This window comes from Erpetoichthys calabaricus, chromosome 6 (genome assembly GCF_900747795.2).
Source record: "Erpetoichthys calabaricus chromosome 6, fErpCal1.3, whole genome shotgun sequence".
Classification (NCBI taxonomy): domain Eukaryota; kingdom Metazoa; phylum Chordata; class Cladistia; order Polypteriformes; family Polypteridae; genus Erpetoichthys; species Erpetoichthys calabaricus.
In genome coordinates, this window is record NC_041399.2 from 160,814,373 (window position 1) to 160,835,540 (window position 21,168).

The 21,168-nt window shown below is 38.0% G+C and overlaps 1 protein-coding gene across 3 annotated transcripts in view; it reads left to right on the forward strand.

The window, feature by feature from the left end:
* Positions 1–21,168, forward strand: part of blvra (biliverdin reductase A) — a 46,319-nt gene that overhangs the window by 5,789 nt on the left and 19,362 nt on the right. For 2 of the 3 annotated variants that reach the window (XM_028804058.2, XM_028804057.2), the window contains exons 2-3: positions 11,388–11,527; positions 15,983–16,102. In XM_028804058.2, the coding sequence (XP_028659891.1) occupies positions 11,409–11,527; positions 15,983–16,102 (239 nt within the window). In that variant the 5' untranslated portion in view covers positions 11,388–11,408. Of the gene's footprint in view, positions 1–743; positions 768–11,387; positions 11,528–15,982; positions 16,103–21,168 lie in introns of those variants that run through there. The other variant, XM_051929088.1, reaches the window with a different exon arrangement.

The window sequence follows — 21,168 nt, forward strand, 5'->3', positions numbered from 1 at the left end:
ATATGTCTCTATTACATGCCATTTGGTATGGGATTCGTAAAAGCAGTGTTAATTTGGGATTAATAAAGTATCTATCTATCTATCTATCTATCTATCTATCTATCTATCTATCTATCTATCTATCTATCTATCTATCTATCTATCTATCTATCTATCTATCTAATGCCTGTTGGAATGACAAATGAGATGCATTTTATTACAAAAAATGTTTGTAATGCACCATCTGTTGGAATGACAGGGACACAGAAATCAGACGGACACACGGGTAACACAGACCCACTGACACTTATCCTAGTGGGTAGGTTTAGAAATGGAGGTAATTTGTAACAATCTTTCATATCACTATTAAATGATAAATATATATTATAAATATTTTTATAAGGGCATCTGTTTGTGAAAGTAATGCTATACTTCTTTTTCACTTGTACAGTATTTTGGTCATTTTTAACCTGTAATTCTTCACTCATAACAGTATGCGACTGGAGAAGCATGGCTCAAAATATCATGCAAAATGGTGGATTTTACATATGTTTATATTGAATAATTAGATCATTGATCTCACTAATTTTAGTTTGTTTCTCATTTTTATAATTGAGATTAGTTCCTTTTCTTCAGTTCAATTTGGAATTGTTGATGCACCTTAATGTGTTGTTTTGAAAATCTTGTTATACTTTGGCACTCTAAAAAACGGTTAATTACTGATTGTACATGTCCGTTTATTTTGTTTTTTTTCCATTGACAGATTCCATTGTCACTGTCTTAAAACTGTGAGTTGTTATTTTGTAATGTTTTTCCTAACATAAACTAGATACCATTGATTAAACTTGGGGCATAACATTAGCCTAGACACTGGCTGAACTTGTTATAATGGAAATTGCACCGTCTGCAGTGTGTTAACTGAGGGATTTGTTTCTGTTGTTTTAACTTTTTCAGTGTCTCATCAGCAGCCACTATATAATGCCCTGCTATCAAAAAACAGAGAGCCACATGTTAAAGCATGACAAAGACTGTAGTCCATTACAACTGCATTGTCATATCAGTAGAAACATTAAACACAGTTTAGGCATGATATACAAGTGTTCATCCAAAAACACATTTGTACATCTAGTTAGTTACGATCATAAGTGGCCTGTAGGGATTACAGGTAAGAGTGGCACCGGAGCTGGGCAGGCATAGAAAGACCCTAGGATAGAGGGAACAAGCACATTTGCACTGATGATACATGTTGTTGTGCCATTGCAAAGGAAGTCAACTCCTGGGAGGGGAGTGAAATATTTATTTCAAGAGTGCCGTGGATGTATTTAATAAGTAACCAGTCTCATCCAATCTCATCTTCTGAAACTGTGGTTGCAGATCATGTTTGGTGGCAACAACCGGCTCCTAAAGAGAGTATTTAGGCCACCCTTCCTTACCTGTTAGTCCCCAGGCAAAAGAGCCATCCAGTCCACTACAGTTTTATTTTCTGTAACATTCATAATGCATAAGTGTTTCTGATGCTATGTGAAATTTTCCCACATATAAACAGACCATGCCCTTTTTTGTTATGTGACTAATAAGTAGGTTTTTGTAGAATACACAGGGTATTCCAGTCTTCCTTCCACGTCCCAAAAAAGTATGGTGTAGGTTTAACGGTGATTCTAAATTGGGTCTCTTTGAGTAAGTGTGTGTGTTGAGTAAAGTGTGCATGCTTTAGTAGACTGGCACCCTGTCCAGAATTGGTTCCTGCTTTGTTCCTGATTAATTCAAGATATGTTCTTCTCTTCCTGTGACTTTGAAGTGGTTTAAGCAGTGCTGAGAATGTTACGTTATTTTACAAATAAGCATTTTCTGGCATCAATAGAAACAAACTGTACTTCCCAGATGTGAAAAGCCAACACATTCAAGGACTGAAAGGTGGGTAATATTAGGTATCATGTGGTTGTTTTCTAACTAAGTTGTACAAACTCACCATTCAGTCATGGAGACCATACATTTACCTGCAGTGAGTGAGGGTATGCGTGTGATTGTGCCCTGAGGCTTCTTGTAACCCTGAAATGGAATAAGTTTCAGATGGTCATTTGCATTCCATTATTACTGTCCATGCCTTTTCAAACCTACTTTATCCAAAAATAATGTGCAAAAGCATGATTATTCTCTGTATTAAATAACAGTATATTATATTTCAAGTAACTCATTCTACAGTCCTGCTGTTGTTGTGACACATTGACACATATTTGGAAAAAATGGGGTGATATGCCTCAAAAAAGACTGTTTAGATTCTAAATTACTATAATTTTGTGTATGCTCAAAAAACAAAAACAGCGTACGCACAAAAAAAAAAAAAACAGATTTATAAAACCATTTAAATGTCATGTGTCATGCTTTTAGCCACTCCTCATCACCTTTCACCATGTACCACTTAAAAAAAAAAACACCTTTTTGGAATATTTATGTCCTAATCACCATATAAATTTGGCCATGTTCCTGAGTGACTATGTTGTGTAGTACTGTGCAAGCCATCACAATACAAATCTTTGTATGGTTGAACAGCAACATGGCAGGCTGTATAAGGAGTAAGTTTTCAAGGATCACAATGATTTTTTAGCTACTACCTAGAACTGTTCTGTTAGAGTTGTGTGCTGTATTGGAGACTATATTACAGAGACCATCATGCTGAAATCATGCAATCCTTGATCCGTTTCAGGTTTTAACGACTGTAAGGTATTTGTCAATGGGTGCTGTTCAACGTTGCTGGAATCTTGCAATCATCCCTGAGCCATGTGATGTCTTCGGTAAGGGATGATAAAGTTAGTGCTTAAAGTGGAATTAAATAACTGATGGCACTCACCTGTGTCCTCTCCTATTTTCTTTTTGTGATGCGTTATAAAATACAGAGAGTCTCTCTAGAGAGCAACGTTTCGAGTACACTGATATTTGCACTGCAAGGTTAAAGCACAATGTACTGGTTTCAGGCCCTAATTAAGGGTATAATTAAGATGCTTCCCAATGTGACCACAAGAGAGCCCCAAACCACAGACACAGCAATACAGCAAACACTATATGAATAAAATAAATAATTTTTTATTCACAATGAGGCACTTTTCAGTCACCTCTCCAAATAAGCCACAAGTTTACAATAAATCACATAAATCTTCCTCCTTCTCCACCTTCGCTGAGTTTTGTCTGCCGCCTCCTGACTTTGACTCAACCATGTAATGCAGAGGGCTCCCTTTTAAGCTGGACCCGGGACCCGGCCTTACGCAACATTGCCCCTCTCTCAGATGAGCCCCAGGATGGGGACTCGGCGTCTTCAGTCCTACAGTCCGGCCGTCCGCCACAATATACAGTATATATATATATATATATACACATATATATATATATATATATATATATATATATATATATATATATATATATATATATATATATATATATATAGAGAGAGAGAGAGAGAGAGAGAGAGAGAGAGAGAAAGAGAGATATGAAGACAATAACAGACAACACAATATAAAATAACAATAGCTTAATTCAATTTTTCTTCTCCTTATACGAAAAGTCACATAACTTATGAATTCTGATCTTTTAGTTCATGAGGTAAAGATGGACCAGTTCTTTATCTAGTTATTAAGCTTCTAGTGCCTGCACTGTTGTCTTCATTTGCTCACAGCTACTCTATGCTGGGTTACTCTTCCACATACAGTTTCTGTGTGTGCGTGTGAGATACTGCTCTGATCTTTCATACTGGATTTAGGAAGAAACTTTATCCTTTACAAAGGATTGTACTTTTCAATTACAATGATACCAATAACATAATACAATAGCTGGCTTTATCCTAACTATTAAGTTACAACTGATAGCTCTCTGAATCAAAGTAAGGTCTACTTATAGTTTGGTTTAGGTGATACTTTGTTCCTTTTGGGTATAATTTCTCCGGCGAATTAAAAGGAAGTTAAGTGTATTTTTATTTTTTTCTTCAGGAGCTCTTCTTCTTTACTTTGGTCACATCTTAAGCTTGTGGCTAGTACTACAGTTTTTTCTACAAGGTTTTTACACGTAGTAGCCTCTTTTGGCTAGAATAAAGTTTACATCTTCTGGGCAGCTGATGGTCAGTCATCTCCCATCTTTAGTAAGATGAATACATGTGTTTTACATACTGTAAGGTGTCTCTCTTGCTCATACACTTGCTTTTTCTTAGCAAGGTTTTTACTTGTGGGTCCTTTATCCAACTCCAACACAGAAAATTCTTCCACCCTTCCAGTCCAGCCCTAGATCGCCTTTTGGAGTAAAAGGGATCACTTCAGCTATTGCTGCACCCAATAGGCAATGGTGTTCCTACTACAGAGAGCAGAAATTACAGGCAGGATGGGCAGTGAGCTTCATAGAGAGAGCAGATCTGGTGTATGTGTAATGTCTTTTAAAGATAAGCAGTAGACCTCTTGCCATTGGTTTATTAGGTGTACATAATGTTTTTGGTTGAGAGTTGGTAAAGGTTTGTCCATCAAGGTTGCCACTTGTTGAGTTATGGTTCTTTGTTCAAGCCAAATGTTTGACTGGTACCAGAAAAAGACATTTCTAGGGTGTCACTTGATGAGTGATCATTTTATCAGATATGGCCTGGAGAATGCAATCCACAGAGGTCCTATGGAGATAAAACTGACACTCTTGCTGGAATCTTGCAAGTATAGCAAAATGAGTAATGCCAGTCTGTCCTACAAAGTCATGTATGATGTGTTTTAATGTAAAAGTTATGTGAAGGTGGGGTCAGGTCAGGTTGGGGAACATGCACTGATACAGCGTGTTGCCATATCCACCACACAACAAAACAGCTCAGGATCCCGGTTGGCAACTCCCCAGGCAATCATGTGGTCCACTCCCACACTCCGGAAATGACCATCTATCTGCCACAGCCAGGTGTTACATGAGCGTCCCCATGGGCTTGGTCCAGCCACTGAGCCAGATCACCCACGGGGGATCACACCACATGGCCATAGTGCCATAACTGATGCTCCCTCACAGAGCAGGTAATGTTCTTCATTCAGGACTCCATGAGCAATTGCTCATTCGACACAGACTCAAACCAGTATTACCTAAGTTGGCGTGATGTACCTAATAAACTGGAAGCTCAGTGTAAAGTAGTACAGTATACCTCATGGACATTTATTCTTTAGGAATAATAAAAATTTAGGATGCCATGCTTTGGCTATTGCGACACATGTGATAAAGGCTCAAAAGTTCAGTTTTTTATCTTTGATATTTTTTCTCTTTTACTGCATTATGTGATCCTGGAGAGTGGAACAATTTTTCTTTGCAGAATTCTAACTTGGATGTTAAGATGCTATTTGAATGTTAAAGTGAATAAAAGAGTGATAGTTTTTTTGTAGTTTTGCTTCTGCGACACATGGTAATTATATTCCAGGACCCAGACAAGGCTGTTTTGCTTATTCCTTGTATGTGTTAGATGTGACCTGGCAAACTGCATTCCTCTACTTTCTGGAAGGGAATAAAAAAATCACATTGTCTTTCTGTGGTGCTTGAAGCCGACGTGCTATTATGTTATATTATGTTTGTAACTGGTTTTTAGCTGGTCCGATTAGTACTCCCAAAAATTCCTACAGTATGTTAATATGGGTCATGAAGAGACATTATATTATGAATATTTACTCTTGGGCGGCACGGTGGCGCAGTGGGTAGCGCTGCTGCCTCGCAGTTGGGAGATCTGGGGACCTGGGTTCGCTTCCCGGGTCCTCCCTGCGTGGAGTTTGCATGTTCTCCCCGTGTCTGCGTGGGTTTCCTCCGGGCGCTCCGGTTTCCTCCCACAGTCCAAAGACATGCTGGTTAGGTGGATTGGCGATTCTAAACTGGCCCTAGTGTGTGCTTGGTGTGTGGGTGTGTTTGTGTGTGTCCTGCGGTGGGTTGGCACCCTGCCTGGGATTGTTTCCTGCCTTGTGCCCTGTGTTGGCTGGGATTGGCTCCAGCAGACCCCCGTGACCCTGTGTTCGGATTCAGCGGGTTGGAAAATGGATGGATGGATATTTACTCTTGTCACCATGTTTGCTTAAGCCAGTTTAGGGTTGTGGGGAGCATATCAGATGCAGTCAAAAATGAAACAATATTATAAACCAGGATTTGGAAGCAAGTATGTTCATCTAGTGTGGTATGGTGTAAAAGGTATAGCTGCTGCTTCATTACTGCAGGAATTTATATTTAATACCCAGCCTGGGTACTGTCTATGTAGAGTGTACACATTCTCCTCTTGTTTGTGCATGGGTTCTTGGGGGGGATTCTTGCTTCCTCCATCATGCCAAAGGGGCATTGGCTAATTGGTGACCCAGTGTGAGTGTGCTAAGTATGATGGCATAATGGTGAAAAGCAAGTTTAGAAAATAAATGAATAATCATTTTTGGTAATATGTATCTATAAATGATCGTTTAATTCACTTTGATACCATCCAAAATTAGGAGTTTTTTCAGTTAACTCACTATTCTTTATGCAGCAGTTTTATTGGTAAGGTAAGTAAGTATGTCTGGCACCTCCACCTCAATCAAATGGTTCATATGTCAGTTGGTGGTCTCTAAAGGGTGTTATTGAGCCAAACTCAATTGTTGCCTGTGAAACAGCCTGTGAGCTCTGTACAAGCAAATGCGTTATACGTGTTCATGCACTAAAGTGAATGTCAGCATGAAAAACTTAATTTGCAATTAATCAACTTGACTGCTGCCAGAAATAAACTTAGCTTACAACAGCCAGCAGTCATCAGTAGTAGTTACAACAAAACAATAAATTCTGGAAGAAGCAGTAGTTTTTTATACCTAGCCTTGGGTCATTTGTTGGAATTAACTGTTGGTAGAAGTTTGACTAGTATTGTACAAAATGTTGTTTTTAGTTGTTCATTTAAATTTAAAACCCAAATTAGCATACCTTCATACTGCAGTTGAAAGGAATATAGTTCTGGTATGAAGCCATTTCACACAACCCTGAAATTATTAAAGAGATTTAAGGTTTTACTTACTAATCTATTATGTTTTTAGACAACACCATGTTATTCATCAAATATTTCTGTTAATAATGATATGAGAAATAACTTATTTACAGAGCACCTGCAGGCACAGAGCCATATATTCAGTTTATCTGTAACAATTGGAGCATGGGTATGTTAAGTAACTTACCAAGTGTTTATTGAATTTAATTAACAAAATAATAAGAAAACACAATCTAATAAAACAAATAGCAAAAAGAACTGAAAGTTTGGAAGTTAATCTAAGAAATTAGGAAAATGCTAACTAATTAATCTTATAAAATATGTACAAAATTAACTATATTAACTGTATTAAAAGTAACTATAACTCCATTTCCTAGTGTCCTGTCTCTCATTGTGTTTTATTAATCAGTCATAATTTCACTATTAATACTTCCTAACAGAAATACACTTAATGTAGAGAAATGAGGATTATACGCAACAAACAGCTTTCTGTTAAGACAGAGAAAACACAGTAATAACTTTTACAAAATGTGTGATTGTCTCAGTAGTTAATATTGTACTGAAACAGATCTAGATGTGAGCGCACATTTGCTGCCTTACAAGCAGTCACACTAGACCTTTAATCCAACCTCTCCTTTTGGAGCAGTGCCACGAAGAGTGCTGAGGTGTGAGGCAGCAGAAAACAAACAGGTGTTAGCACTCTTTTAGCTATTCTATCCATTCGTTTAATTCAGTTGGTAGTGTTGTGGGGTACCAGAGCCCATCCTTCCAGCATCAGGTACGAGACAGGAACCAACCCTGCATAGAGTGCCATTGAACATTGTGCTCAATACTCTATAAAAATGTTGAAGGAGACTATGAACTTGTTTAATTTCTACCTTCTATTTTGTAGGTGCGCAATATCTTTCTCTTGTTAAACTTTTTCTGGCTATCCAAATATCCCGGAGTCTGTGAAAATAAGTATTTTTCAATACATTCAGATACTAGGTCACTAGAATGTAATGTGGCTATATGACTTCCTCAGAGAGACGAGACAGGTGAATGGTGAGGTGCCTCAGCTATAGGCCTGCTTATTGTAAAATATGAAGTGACTACATCACATCAACTAAAAAGCATCTATTATTTATAACTGCATCATTTTATATTAAAAAATTGCCTCAAGTATAAATGTATAGTGCAATAATTAAAACATATTTTAATGGATAGACAATAGTCTGGCTAGGTGGCTGGCTCAAGGCCACTGAATGAATCAGAAGGTAAGAACTGAATCAGTAGCCTTGGGGTTTTAAATCTGATGTATTAGCTAGTGCACCACAGAACTGGCTTGGCAGTTTAGTGTTTTTGTTTTTATTTTGTCAGTCATCCAAATAGCATATCAGACTGGTGAACAAGCATTTAAAGTAAGGAAAGTGCAAGGCTTTGTACTGGAATGAAGTGGTAGTGCATTTGCTTTTCTGCAGGAAAAATAAAAGAGAAAACCCTGGATTGTAGTCTTTTTAAGATTTTAATAATTTTCTAGTAGTTGAGGAGCTTGTCAGTGTCAAGAAGTGTTAGAATAGTTTTTGTGCAATTTTTTCTGTTTGATGATATACAGTGCCCTCCATAATGTTTGGGACAAAGACACGTTTTTCCTTATTTACCCCTCTGCTCCACAGTTTAAATTTACAAATCAAAAAATTCAGATGTGACTAAAGTGCACGTTACAAACTTTAGCTTAAGGGTATTACATACATTTTCAGTCAGAGCATGCAGAAATCACAACACTTGTAATACATTGCCCCCATACAATTTGGGACAATTGGCATTACAAGTGCTTGTGATTACTCATTCTTTTATTAGTGCAGGCATAAGATACCTCAGCTTGCTTCTGCCGTTTGGAGTCTGCAGGTGCCCTTGTTCAACATGAGGACAAGAGCTGTGCCAATGAAAGTCAAAGAAACCATTATGAGGCTTTAAAACAAGAATATAACTATTTGAGACATCAGTAAAACTTTAGTACAGTGATCCCTTCTCGATCACGGGGGTTGCGTTCCAGATCCCCCTGCGAAAGGTGAAAATCCATGAAGTAAAAACCATATGTTTATATGGTTATTTTTATATATTTGAAGCCCTTATAAACTCTCCCACACTCTTATAAACATTTCCCGCACAGTTATACAGCATAAACCCTTTATATTTTCTTAGATATTAGATAAGATTCGTTGAAATTATGTATGTAAACACACTGTTTATATACTACACACAAACATACGTATCGTATATCACGATACGTATATCGGAATTGAATGCTGCTCTCCATCGCTGAGCCAATCAGCACCCAGGAACTTAACCGCGTGCTCTGATTGGGTAGCTTCTCAGCCATCCATCAATAGCGTCCCTTGTATGAAATCAACTGGGCAAACCAACTGAGGAAGCATGTACCAGAAATAAAAAGACCCATTGTCCACAGAAATTCACGAACCAGCAAAAAATCCACAATATATACTTAGATATGCTTACATATAAAATCCGCTATATAGTGAAGCTGCAAAAGTCGAAGCGCGATATAGCGAGGGATTACTGTATTACCTAAATCAACTGTCACAAATAACATTAAGAAGAAAAAACACACTGGTCAGTTCAGTAATCACAAAGGGACTGATAGGCCATGGAAGACCTCCACTGCTGAAGACAGAAGAATCCTCACTATGGTAAAGGAAAAAGACTTCAGGAGGCAGATGTGTGTGTGTGTCATGGAGTTGAGTATCTACAAAAGCCTTCATGAACAGAAATCCAGAGGCCACACTGCAAGATACACACTAGTTGGCCACCAAAAACAGTTTATACTTAAAAGAGCCAGTGGAATTCTAGAAAAAAGGTCTTGTGGGCAGACAAGACAAAGATGAACCTGTATCAGAGTGATGGTAAGAGCAAAGTCTGGAGACATAAAGGAACTGCCCAAGATCCAAAGTATACCACTTTGACTGTCAAACATGGTGATGGGGGTGTTATTGGCTTGGGCATTTATGGCTGCCACAGGTACTGGCACACTTCTCTTCATTGATGACGTAACTGCTGATGGTGCTGAGGTGTATAGAAACATCTTATCTGCTCAAGTTCCAGTGAAACCCTCCAAATTCAACATCCTAAAACAAGATAATCCGAAACATACCGCTAAAGGGACACAGGAGTTGGAAAATGGAAAATTTTTGAATGGCTCAGCTAGTCACCCAATTTAAATCCAATTGAGGATGCCTCCATATGCTGAAGACAAAACTTAAGGAGATAAGCTTCCAGAAACAAGCCAGAGCTGAAGATGGCTATGTTGGAAGCTTGGCAGAGCATCACTGGAGAAGATACTCAGCACCTGGTGATGTCTATGAATCACAGACTTCAAGCAGTCATTATGTGCAAGTGATATGAAATAAAATACTAAATACAACTGCTTTAAAATACCTACCATTGCTGTGTTCCAAGCATTATGCTCCCCTGAAATAGGGGGGCATTGTAGAAAAACAGTTGTCATTTCTACATGGCGTGACCAAAATGAATCCAAATACCCTTAAATTAAATTCTGCAATGTGCACTTTATTCATGTCTGAATTATTTAATTTGTAATTTTATTCTGTGGAACAGAGGAGCATATCAAGGAAAAATGTGTCTTTGTCCCAAACATTAGGGAGGGCACCGTGCAGGCAAGATTACATTCTGTGATTTCCACATTGTGTAGCTACTCCTTTAAGTAGCAAATGGCTTGAGAAGGCAGCTTACAAGTTTGACAGAGAGCCTCCAGTTTTATGCAGAGCTCAACACACAGGAGTTTTGTGTTATTAAGTAATTTGTTTAGATTCAGTGACTCTGACTTGGAAATGCATTTAATATTTACTGTAAGTTTAACATTGAACTGGCCATATTTCTTAATTTCATAAAAAAAAGATGCTAGAGGTGAACAGATGCATTCAGTGCTGGATACTATTCTACATTTAATGTATAATAATTTCAAGGTTTAAGCTGAAGACAATCTGGGAAATTTACTGTAAAAGTGACCAGCAGAATAAGGGTCTTCAGCTATGCTTACTTATTTTGGATTTAATCATTTTATCTTGTTTTAATAAAAAAAACACGTTGATTTGATTGGAGACCCTTAATTGGTTTAGAATGATGCTAAGTGCTAAGCAAATGGCTGGAAACCAGACAAGGGCTGATTCATGCCTCACACGCAAGGCTACCCCAATCCTCTGTTGAAATATTATTATTAAAGAATGGCTGGACCATGAAACAACTGTGACAAATGGCTTATTAATGCATTATGCTTAAGGTGTGCAAAATGTGTTCTGGGGTGTTGTCAAGTGTATGGTGCTAGTTACTGATTTCTGATAATCAACTTCAGTTAAAAATGTTCTTTGTAGAGTGTTCGATATTTTAATCATTGTATTTGTTGTTCCAGATATCTTTTCAGATAAAGAATATGTTTGGCACAGTTGTCGTTGGGGTTGGAATAGCTGGACGTGTGAGAATACGAGATCTTGTCAATCCACTTCCGTCCACTGCCTCTGAGAAAATGATCCCTAAAGGCTTTGTTTCCAGGTTAGAATATGCTGTTTATTTATTCTTTACTCTGCGAGTGATGATATATGAGTTATATAGAGCCCAACAATAAGAAAAAAAATAAAGTCATTGCTAAGGATTTATTCTCAAGGCAGTGTTTTCAGAAAGCATTGACCTCCTTATGTTTTTTCACATTTTGTTCCTGCTACACGTCCTAATTCCACTAACACTATATATTCAACATATGTATGTTTCAGGGAATATTTTTGTATTCAAGAACATTTGTATCTCCACAATGAATTTGAATCCAGTTTGCATTCTAGTTGGTTATTCTAGAATGCCAAGCTTTCCTTTCAGTCTTTAGCAGGCATAAATGTGCACTTTGGGCCATTGTCCTGCTTAAAATAATAATATTTGCCCTAAATGCAAATATCAAACAGGTTCTTCTCAAGGATTTGCTGGTATTGGCTATATCCATGTTGTCCTTGAAGGGAACACATTTGCTAGTTCCTCCTGCTGAAGAGCAGTCTGAAGAGCACCGCCATGTTTCATAGCAAGTAAAGGATTCAGCTGCCTTAATTTTCCTCCAAACAAAGTACTTTAATTTTGGTCTAAGGAGCTCAAGGAGCTTTGAATATATAATGAGGCATTATGCTCAGACTGTCTAATGCAATTGTGAGACTGCAATTCTGGTCACCACACTATAAGAAAGAGCAACACCTGAAGCGTTTTCCAGGACTTACGGACATGCTGTACTCTGAAACCTGTTTATACTTGAGCAAAGGAGACTGTGGGGATACCTAATCCAGGCCAAAAATTCTCAAAGACAGGCATTGATAAAGTAAATCCAGTGAAGTTCTTTCAACTAAATGATGATTCACATTCTCAAGGACACCAATGAAAATTAAGGAGAAATGTATTTAGGACTGAAGCACTGGAACCAATTACCAAAACCTGTAGTTGAAACATAAACCTTGGTAACCTTTAAGAAGTATTTGGATGAGAAATTGAGATGGGCGGCAAAGTGGTACTGTGGTAGTGCTGCTGCCTCGCAGTAAGGAAACCATCACGTCCCAGGTCTTCCCTGTATGTAGTCTACATGTTCTCCAATGTCTGTGTGGGTTTCCTCTGACAGAACAAAGACATGTATGTTTGGAGGATTGGCGATGCTAAATCGGCTGTGGTGTGTGTGTGTGTGCTTACTCTGTGATTGGCTGTCGGCCTGTGCAGCAATTGTTCCTACTTTATGCCCTATGCTTGCCAAGTTAGGTTCCAGCTCCCAGGTGACCCTGCTCAGGAATAAGCACGTTTAAAAAGTGGTATGATATGGTATATTGGGACTGCTTGGCTATTAGCTAAATAAACAAACTCGATGGACAGAATGGTCTTCTCTTGTTTGTCAAGTTTCATATGTTCAGCTGTGGTGTCATGAAACCCCAAAATTTTCTGACAGAAGGTTTGAGATTTTGTCGCTTGGCTTCTAGCAAACTTCAGGCGTACCTTAATGACGGCCTTTCTCAGCAGTGACTTTATTCTAGCCATTCTCCCACAGAGACAGAATCCATGAAGCACTAAAGAAATCGTTGATGTTTGAACAGTTTCTCCCACTTCATCCAATGATGAGCAGTGGTATAGCTGGCCTCTTAGTCACTTCTCTGACTGTTAACCTTCTTGTCTGGTTGGTCCATTTGGCAAGACAACCTGATTTTAGTAATGTCTAGATTTGGACATTTTTTCAGATTTGTTACAATGATGTTTCTGGTGCCCCAAATAAGTTTCAAAGCTTTGCCAGTTTTTTATTACCAGGTTTTGTTTTCCTAAAAGTTTCATCTTGAAATTTCATGGACAGCTCTCTGGCCTTCATGACAACATGATTGATCTGATCTGCTGTTTTAGTTCTCAAAGCCAGTGATATTTATTGTACAGTCATACAACTGAGCACAGGCAGATTTGAAATGAACACAGGCACATCTTGTTAACGTATTTAATGTGATCTCTCAAGAAAATCAAAAACCTCAGTCAATTTAAGACAGGGTAAATAATCATAAATTAAGTAATTTCAGCATATTACATTGTACAGGAGCAGAAAAAATTCCATCTAAATATTCTTAAATTTGCCATTGCAACACTCAACTGTACTAAAGAGGCTACTGTATATGTTAGATAAGTTAGCTTGTTACATATTGTATTACATTCATTTAATCCTCTCTAATTATATTTTGTTTTCTGCTTAAATAAATAAAATATTTTTAATATTAATTTTGGTCACACTTGTTAGGTTTTTCTGGTGTTGTGTGGGGTTTCATTGAAGCGTAAAGCAGGATAAAGAACATGAACTACAGAGTGACAGATGCTTCAGCAGGCACACCACACCTGTTAAAGCCCCAGAGGTCTGGAGCTGTGGGTAAACTTTAAGGGTCCTAAGGTCACCATTAATTCCAGATCTCTTATCCCTACTCCTGAGAGCACCCCCAGGACTAGCTCTATACAGTATTCTAGTGGGGAAATCAAGTTGTGTGCCCCAGAAATGCAATAGGAAGAGAACAGAAGCAGCCTGGAGGGAAGTATGATACAGTGTGTAGTCAACTCTACGCCCCCTGACACTAGATGGTGGGCCACCCTGCTGCTACCAGGGTTGCCCAAGCCACTTCCAGTAGACAGAGTAAGGCCAGTGAGGAGATGCCAGATTCAGTAATCCCTATTTGCTAGAGGGCACATGGTGCTAGAAGGGTTTTGGAGGACTGTGGTGCCCCTAATGTTGCAGCAGTTCTCTATTATTTCTCTTGTCCCTCCTGTCACATGACCTCTGCATAATTAATGCTGCGACTTAACAGAGTCAGATAAGCACGAAAAGACACAAACAACATGGGAAAAGAAGGGCTTGGGGTGTTGTCTCCACATCACAGATGAGAATTACTCATAAGGCTCTTTTTGTGCGTCTCTTTACACCTCTGCTCAGAAAGACTTCAGGATTTGGCCTGGATGCTGCTAATAACACAAAATAATAAAAAAGTTATTGATGTGTTGTTGCAGTGTCCCCATTGTACTCTTTATTATGTAGACTTTACAAGAATTTCTTAAATTCCATACTTGTACCACACTGTCCGGTATTGTAGTTCAGCACTTCCCCCTTCCCTTCTACACCTTTGACCCCAATCAACTTGACAGAGTAAAATGAACAGGCAGGAGAAGAACTTACATCTTTAATTATGTATTGTAGATAATACTTTTTTATTACTAGTGCCATATAAAGCAAATAGAATGCGGCTTTGTAAACCAAACCATACATCCTGATAATGCTAGATGTGTAGTTTCAGGTGGCACATGAACTTGTATTTGCACTCAATTCTTTCTGGTCAGCTCTCTTCAGGTCATCATTTTGATGTGCTCTCTTCTGGTCAACATTGGGTCTACTTCTCTTCAGGAGTAAAAAATGGCAAAGAGAGAATGCCTTTTTAAACTTCCCTCTTACTGCAAGCCCTGACACACACACACACACACACCTACTGGACACTTCCTAGGTCATTCACAAATGAAAAAGCTCAGGCACAGCCCAAGTCAAGTCCTTTTTTTTCTTGTCAACATTTTCTACCGTAAGAAATGTACAAATGTGGAGTCACACAAACAAAAACATCATAAACTGGCCTTATGAATGAAACTGCTGTCACTTTTTCTCTTAACAAAAGGTTTTACCTGATTTTTGAAGTTTTAAATGCTCCTAAGCAAAGAGTAGTCCATAAAGGTCCCTTGCATTTTTTTAAAGTTAGACATTAATAAAAATTTGAACTCTGTGCTAAATATTATTCTGCTGGGCAGCATGTTTTAAAAATGTGTATAGATGGGCTCATACTGTTTAATCAGAGGATGGCATGATGGTGCATTGGTAGCACTGCTGCCTAATAGTAAGGTGGCCAGGATTCATGTCCCAAGTCCTCCCTGCGTGGAGCTTGCATGTTCTCCCCATATCTGCATGGGTTTCTTCTGTGTGCTCCGGTTTCCTCCCACAGTCCAAACACATGCAGGTTAGCTGAATTGGCTATTCTATTTTGGCCCTACTGTGTGCTTGGTGTGTGTGTGTTTGTGTTTGCTATGTGGCGCCCTGTGCTAGCTGGGATATGCTCCAGCATTCCTCCACGACCCTATTGGGTCTAAATGGGTTAGAAAATGACTGACTGTCTTATCTTGTGCAATCAATAAAACAATATGTATGAGATCTGACATGGAAAATATTCTTTGGTTTACATATAGCACTTCTTGATGGCTATAGGCAAAGTTTTTCAAAGGAGTGACTTTTGGTTGAGCACAAGCAGAAGAGAGTTGAGGCAACAGTACTCTAGTGAGCAGCATTTCAGGGGTGTGAATGGGCTTAAAGTTATTAGAACAGACACTGAAGCAGCCCCGCCTGTTAGACAGAGCAACACTTTATATCTAATCAGACTTGCACAAGACTGTGAGCAGGCATTTTTGAATTATCATGTTTCTGTTTCTGTGCAGGAGAACTCTAGAAGATCAGCAAGGACTGAAGCAGATATCCCTTGATGACGCTCTGGCAAGAGAAGATATTCATGCAGCAATCATCTGCACAGAAAACAGCTACCATGAAGACTGCATCAGGTAGCATTACATTTCAGCGAGGATACAATATATTTGTTGTGAGACAAATAGGGTAAAGGCAGATACTTGGATTATAAATAGCATTGCCCCTTTGTGGCAGTCTGCCTTAAATACTATATGAATGTAAGGGCCAGAAAATGAATGCAGACCATCCATCCATTTTCTTAACCCACTTATCCAGGGCAGGGTCACACAAGCTAGAGCCCATCCCAAAAAAAGCATAGGATGCAAACCAGGAACAATCCATGGAAATGGCACCAACCTGGTGCAGGGTGTAAAAAGGCCAGTGACTACTGTATTTATTTTTGGCATACACAAAATAGTGAAAACAGAGGGAAAATGAATGCAATTAGATAAAAAATACATTTAAAATAAAAAAATAAATAAGTTAAACCCCTATTGTCAAATGAACCTAACCACTAAATAGTTCCTTACTTGCCTGGAGGTGACTTATCTTACTTAATAACTTGAAAACATTCTTCTGAGTCATTATTACAATGCACCCTAACTCTGTTTTCTTCAAGGTGATTAACTGAGCCAACTGCAATTTCCTGTTCCTAGTCAACCTGACTGCATGTTGAAATTGTGACAGTAAACAGTCGTACCTGCAAGAACCTTACGTGAACTTGTACAGAACATGTGCATTCCACACAAAATAAGTCAGCACACTTGGAACCAGCAACAATACCAGCTGTGCCACCATTACTCTCACAATTCGGTGAAACACTTCATGTTTCTGTGTCCTAGAGACTTCAGATGCTTAAAGAAGGCATTAAAGGGGTAGGATGTGCAGTGCTTAACTGATTGCCGTGATTATCACTGTGAAAGACATTTTGATCTACGGTATCCATCTATCCATTTTTATATTTGCTGTTTCCTGTTTTTAATCATAGTGAGTAAAGTCTGTCCCAGCAATAATAAGGAAAGACCGGGGAGAGGGTTATTACAGGATCCAAATGTACACATGGTGACAAAGGATTCATTTAAGGAATATATTATGTACAGTATGTTAGTCACTGTCAGGATCCTTTAAAATGCAAAAAATTTTCTTAGCAGTGATGAAGACAAATGCCTTAATGCTTAGATTTCTATTTCAGGTTGTGATAGTAGATGAAATAAAACAATAAAAATTCAATTAATTTTTTTAGACCTCTGTGTTCCTGGAGAAAATGTTTGTTTGGCAGAACATACACTGGCAGCAAAAACTGAAAGCCCAAACTCCAGCCTATCACAGGGCGCAATCACACACACCCTCAAACTGGTTAAATTCAAAGTTTCAATAAAATGGGATTTCTGGAGGATACCCACCTGAGCAGAGAGAGAACATGTGGCTCCATACAGAAAGGGAGGCAAAGCAGCAAGCAGCTGGAGTCGACAGTAAGATACAGAAGGCTGCAGAACCAGCTGGTACAATGCCTCACCCCACAAATAACGCGTAACGAAATTGTAACTGCATTGTTACAGTTTCAGAACAAAGTGTTTTTGCTTTATAAACTCATGTACATTCCTTTAGAGAACACATAATGGCTTTTCCAGTGTAATGTTGCACACCATAGCATTCTATGCAAACGCCCAGCACTGAGCTCTGTTTGTACTAGTTTACCTCTTATAGTTACATTGTCAAGAAATTACCTGTTTTGGACTTGTTTCATGGGCACATTGTTACAGAGCAGAGCTCTATGTACCCATCTGATATCCAGTGTTGGCTTAAGGGGAAAGAGCAGAATGTAATGTTTTTAAGTTATTTTTATTATCACTTTTACGGTAATTTTAGTTGAAGTGTGCCAGTAAGTCTGGGACTGGGTTTAAAAGAAGGATTGTTGTGGTTCATTGTTTTTATTTAAACAAATGAATAAATCACTTCCCTACCAAAAGCTTAAGGTACTTATTCCGTTTAAACAAATCACAATTTTTTTAATTTAGTCAAATAATGCATATTTACTGTATATTTAGGTAATCATTTCACTGAAAAAGGTAGCCTATAAATAACTAATAAATAAAAGGCTACAAGTTCTAAATACTTATAAAAATGAATCATAAGTATCATGCCACAGATGTAGAAAATGATGCTGATGACAAAGAAGGGGAGGACGTCAGCTGAGCCAAACCACTGAGGTCATTGTGATTTAAAGGAATATTCCACCAAAAATGTGTGTGGGTTTTTATTTAATATGTTACTTACCCCATGTAGTTTAAAAAAACTTTTGATTTCATATTTTCATGCATACAGAGATAAAAAAAAATTCTTATACAATGTAAGTCAATTGGGACCAACAGTTGAACAACAGCAAACAATATCAAAATGCTCATGAAAAAATCTCAAGTTACACATGTTGCATAGTTCACTTGTGAAGTCATTTGGTCTTTGCTCCCAATGTCCAACACACATGCATTTATGCTAAAATATTGTTAAATAAATCACTTGAGGAAAACCTTCTTGTGAATTAAATTGGAACATGCTCAGATCCAAACCAGCATTTGAATTGAAGATCTGCCTCCAGTCATTACATTTATATTCCTATCATCAAGTGGAATACTTTGAAATTATTTAGTGGTAAGCTGTAAAATGATTTATGCTGTCAGTATCTTAGTAAAAATACATATGTTTGAGACATTGTAAGCATACGAGTGGATAACTTCACATATGGATTATGCGACATGAGTAACGTGAGATTTATTAATGGGTGTTTTGATATGTTGTCTAATGAAATCAGCTTTTGAAAACATTCAGGGCATGGGCACAACTTATTTGTCCCGATCAAACCATCCAGGTAACATCTCCAACACCTGTGGACTGTTTGGTGTTGTAATGTATAGGAACTAGCTTAGTGAAACACCAGTTTTACAATGGTAAGTATGTCTGTATTGATCACAGTGCGTCTTGAGGCTTTTGTTCATCGGACATTCTAGCCCTTACAGCCATCTTTTTTGTGCTTCTTGTTGCCATAGTTCATCAGACATTCTAGCCCTTTATATGCCTCTTTCTTTATGGTACTTGTTGCCTTTGTTAATCGGACACTCTATTCCTTACATCAGGCATGTCAAACTCACTACCATTGGTGGGCCGCTTCGACTGCCATACGTGCGTCAGCAGGCCGTACTGTAACAAATACTATTATACTATTATACAAAGTTAATGTAGCTTTCTTTCCAATACTGAAAACTTTAAAAAATGTAACACTTAGAGTTTAAAGAAAAGCAATTTATTTCCATGTAGTCTCCATACAACAGTGTAGAATTAGAGTCTTAATCTCTTAGCTAGGTCCTTATTATATTACTAGGCTCACCCGCCTTTTAAGGCGACCAGCTTTTATCCTCAATTTGTGTGCGCTCCATGTGTACATCAGGCATGTAAGTGTAGGGAATGAGAACATCAAAGTGCCCATTCATAACATCTCCCGAAAACCTAAGTTTTTTTATCCCCTCGAGTGCCTGTTCAAACTTGGAGTGTAGGACTCCATAATAATATACTTGAAACTCATAGGGGAACAACTCTCCCGCTGCCATTAGCTCAGAAATGGTACCATAAGTTTGAGACTTTGACATTGGATTCATTTAAGGAATACATTATGTACAGTATGTTAGTCACTGTCAGGATCCTTTAAAATGCAAAAAATTTTCTTAGCAGTGATGAAGACAAATGCCTTAATGCTTAGATTTCTATTTCAGGTTGTGATAGTAAATGAAATAAAACAATAAAAATTCAATTAATTTTTTTAGACCTCTGTGTTCCTGGAGAAAATGTTTGTTTGGCAGAACATACACTGGCAGCAAAAACTGAAAGCCCAAACTCCAGCCTATCACAGGGCGCAATCACACACACCCTCAAACTGGTTAAATTCAAAGTTTCAATAAAATGGGATTTCTGGAGGATACCCACCTGAGCAGAGAGAGAACATGTGGCTCCATACAGAAAGGGAGGCAAAGCAGCAAGCAGCTGGAGTCGACAGTAAGATACAGAAGGCTGCAGAACCAGCTGGTACAATGCCTCACCCCACAAATAACGCGTAACGAAATTGTAACTGCATTGTTACAGTTTCAGAACAAAGTGTTTTTGCTTTGTAAACTCATGTACATTCCTTTAGAGAACATCTAATGGCTTTTCCAGTGTAATGTTGCACACCATAGCATTCTATGCAAACTCCCAGCACTGAGCTCTGTTTGTACTAGTTTACCTCTTATAGTTACATTGTCAAGAAATTACCTGTTTTGGACTTGTTTCATGGGCACATCGTTACAGAGCAGAGCTGTATGTACCCATCTGATATCCAGTGTTGGCTTAAGGGGAAAGAGCAGAATGTAATGTTTTTAAGTTATTTTTATTATCACTTTTACTGTAATTTTAGTTGAAGTGTGCCAGTAAGTCTGGGACTGGGTTTAAAAGAAGGATTGTTGTGGTTCATTGTTTTTATTTAAACAAATGAATAAATCACTTCCCTACCAAAAGCTTAAGGTACTTATTCCGTTTAAACAAATCACAATTTTTTTAATTTAGTCAAATAATGCATATTTACTGTATATTTAGGTAATCATTTCATTTGAAAAAGGTAGCCTATAAATAACTAATAAATAAAAGGCTACAAGTTCTAAATACTTATAAAAATGAATCATAAGTATCATGCCACAGATGTAGAAATTGATGCTGATGACAAAGAAGGGGAGGATGTCAGCTGAGCCAAACCACTGAGGTCATTGTGATTTAAAGGAATATTCCACCAAAAATGTGTGTGGGTTTTTATTTAATATGTTACTTACCCCATGTAGTTTAAAAAAACTTTTGATCTCATATTTTCATGCAGACAGAGATAAAAAAAAAGTCTTATACAATGTAAGTCAATTGGGACCAACAGTTGAACAACAGCAAACAATATCAAAATGCTCATGAAAAAATCTCAAGTTACACATGTTGCATAGTTCACTTGTGAAGTCATTTGGTCTTTGCTCCCAATGTCCAACACACATGCATTTATGCTAAAATATTGTTAAATAAATCACTTGAGGAAAACCTTCTTGTGAATTAAATTGGAACATGCTCAGATCCAAACCAGCATTTGAATTGAAGATCT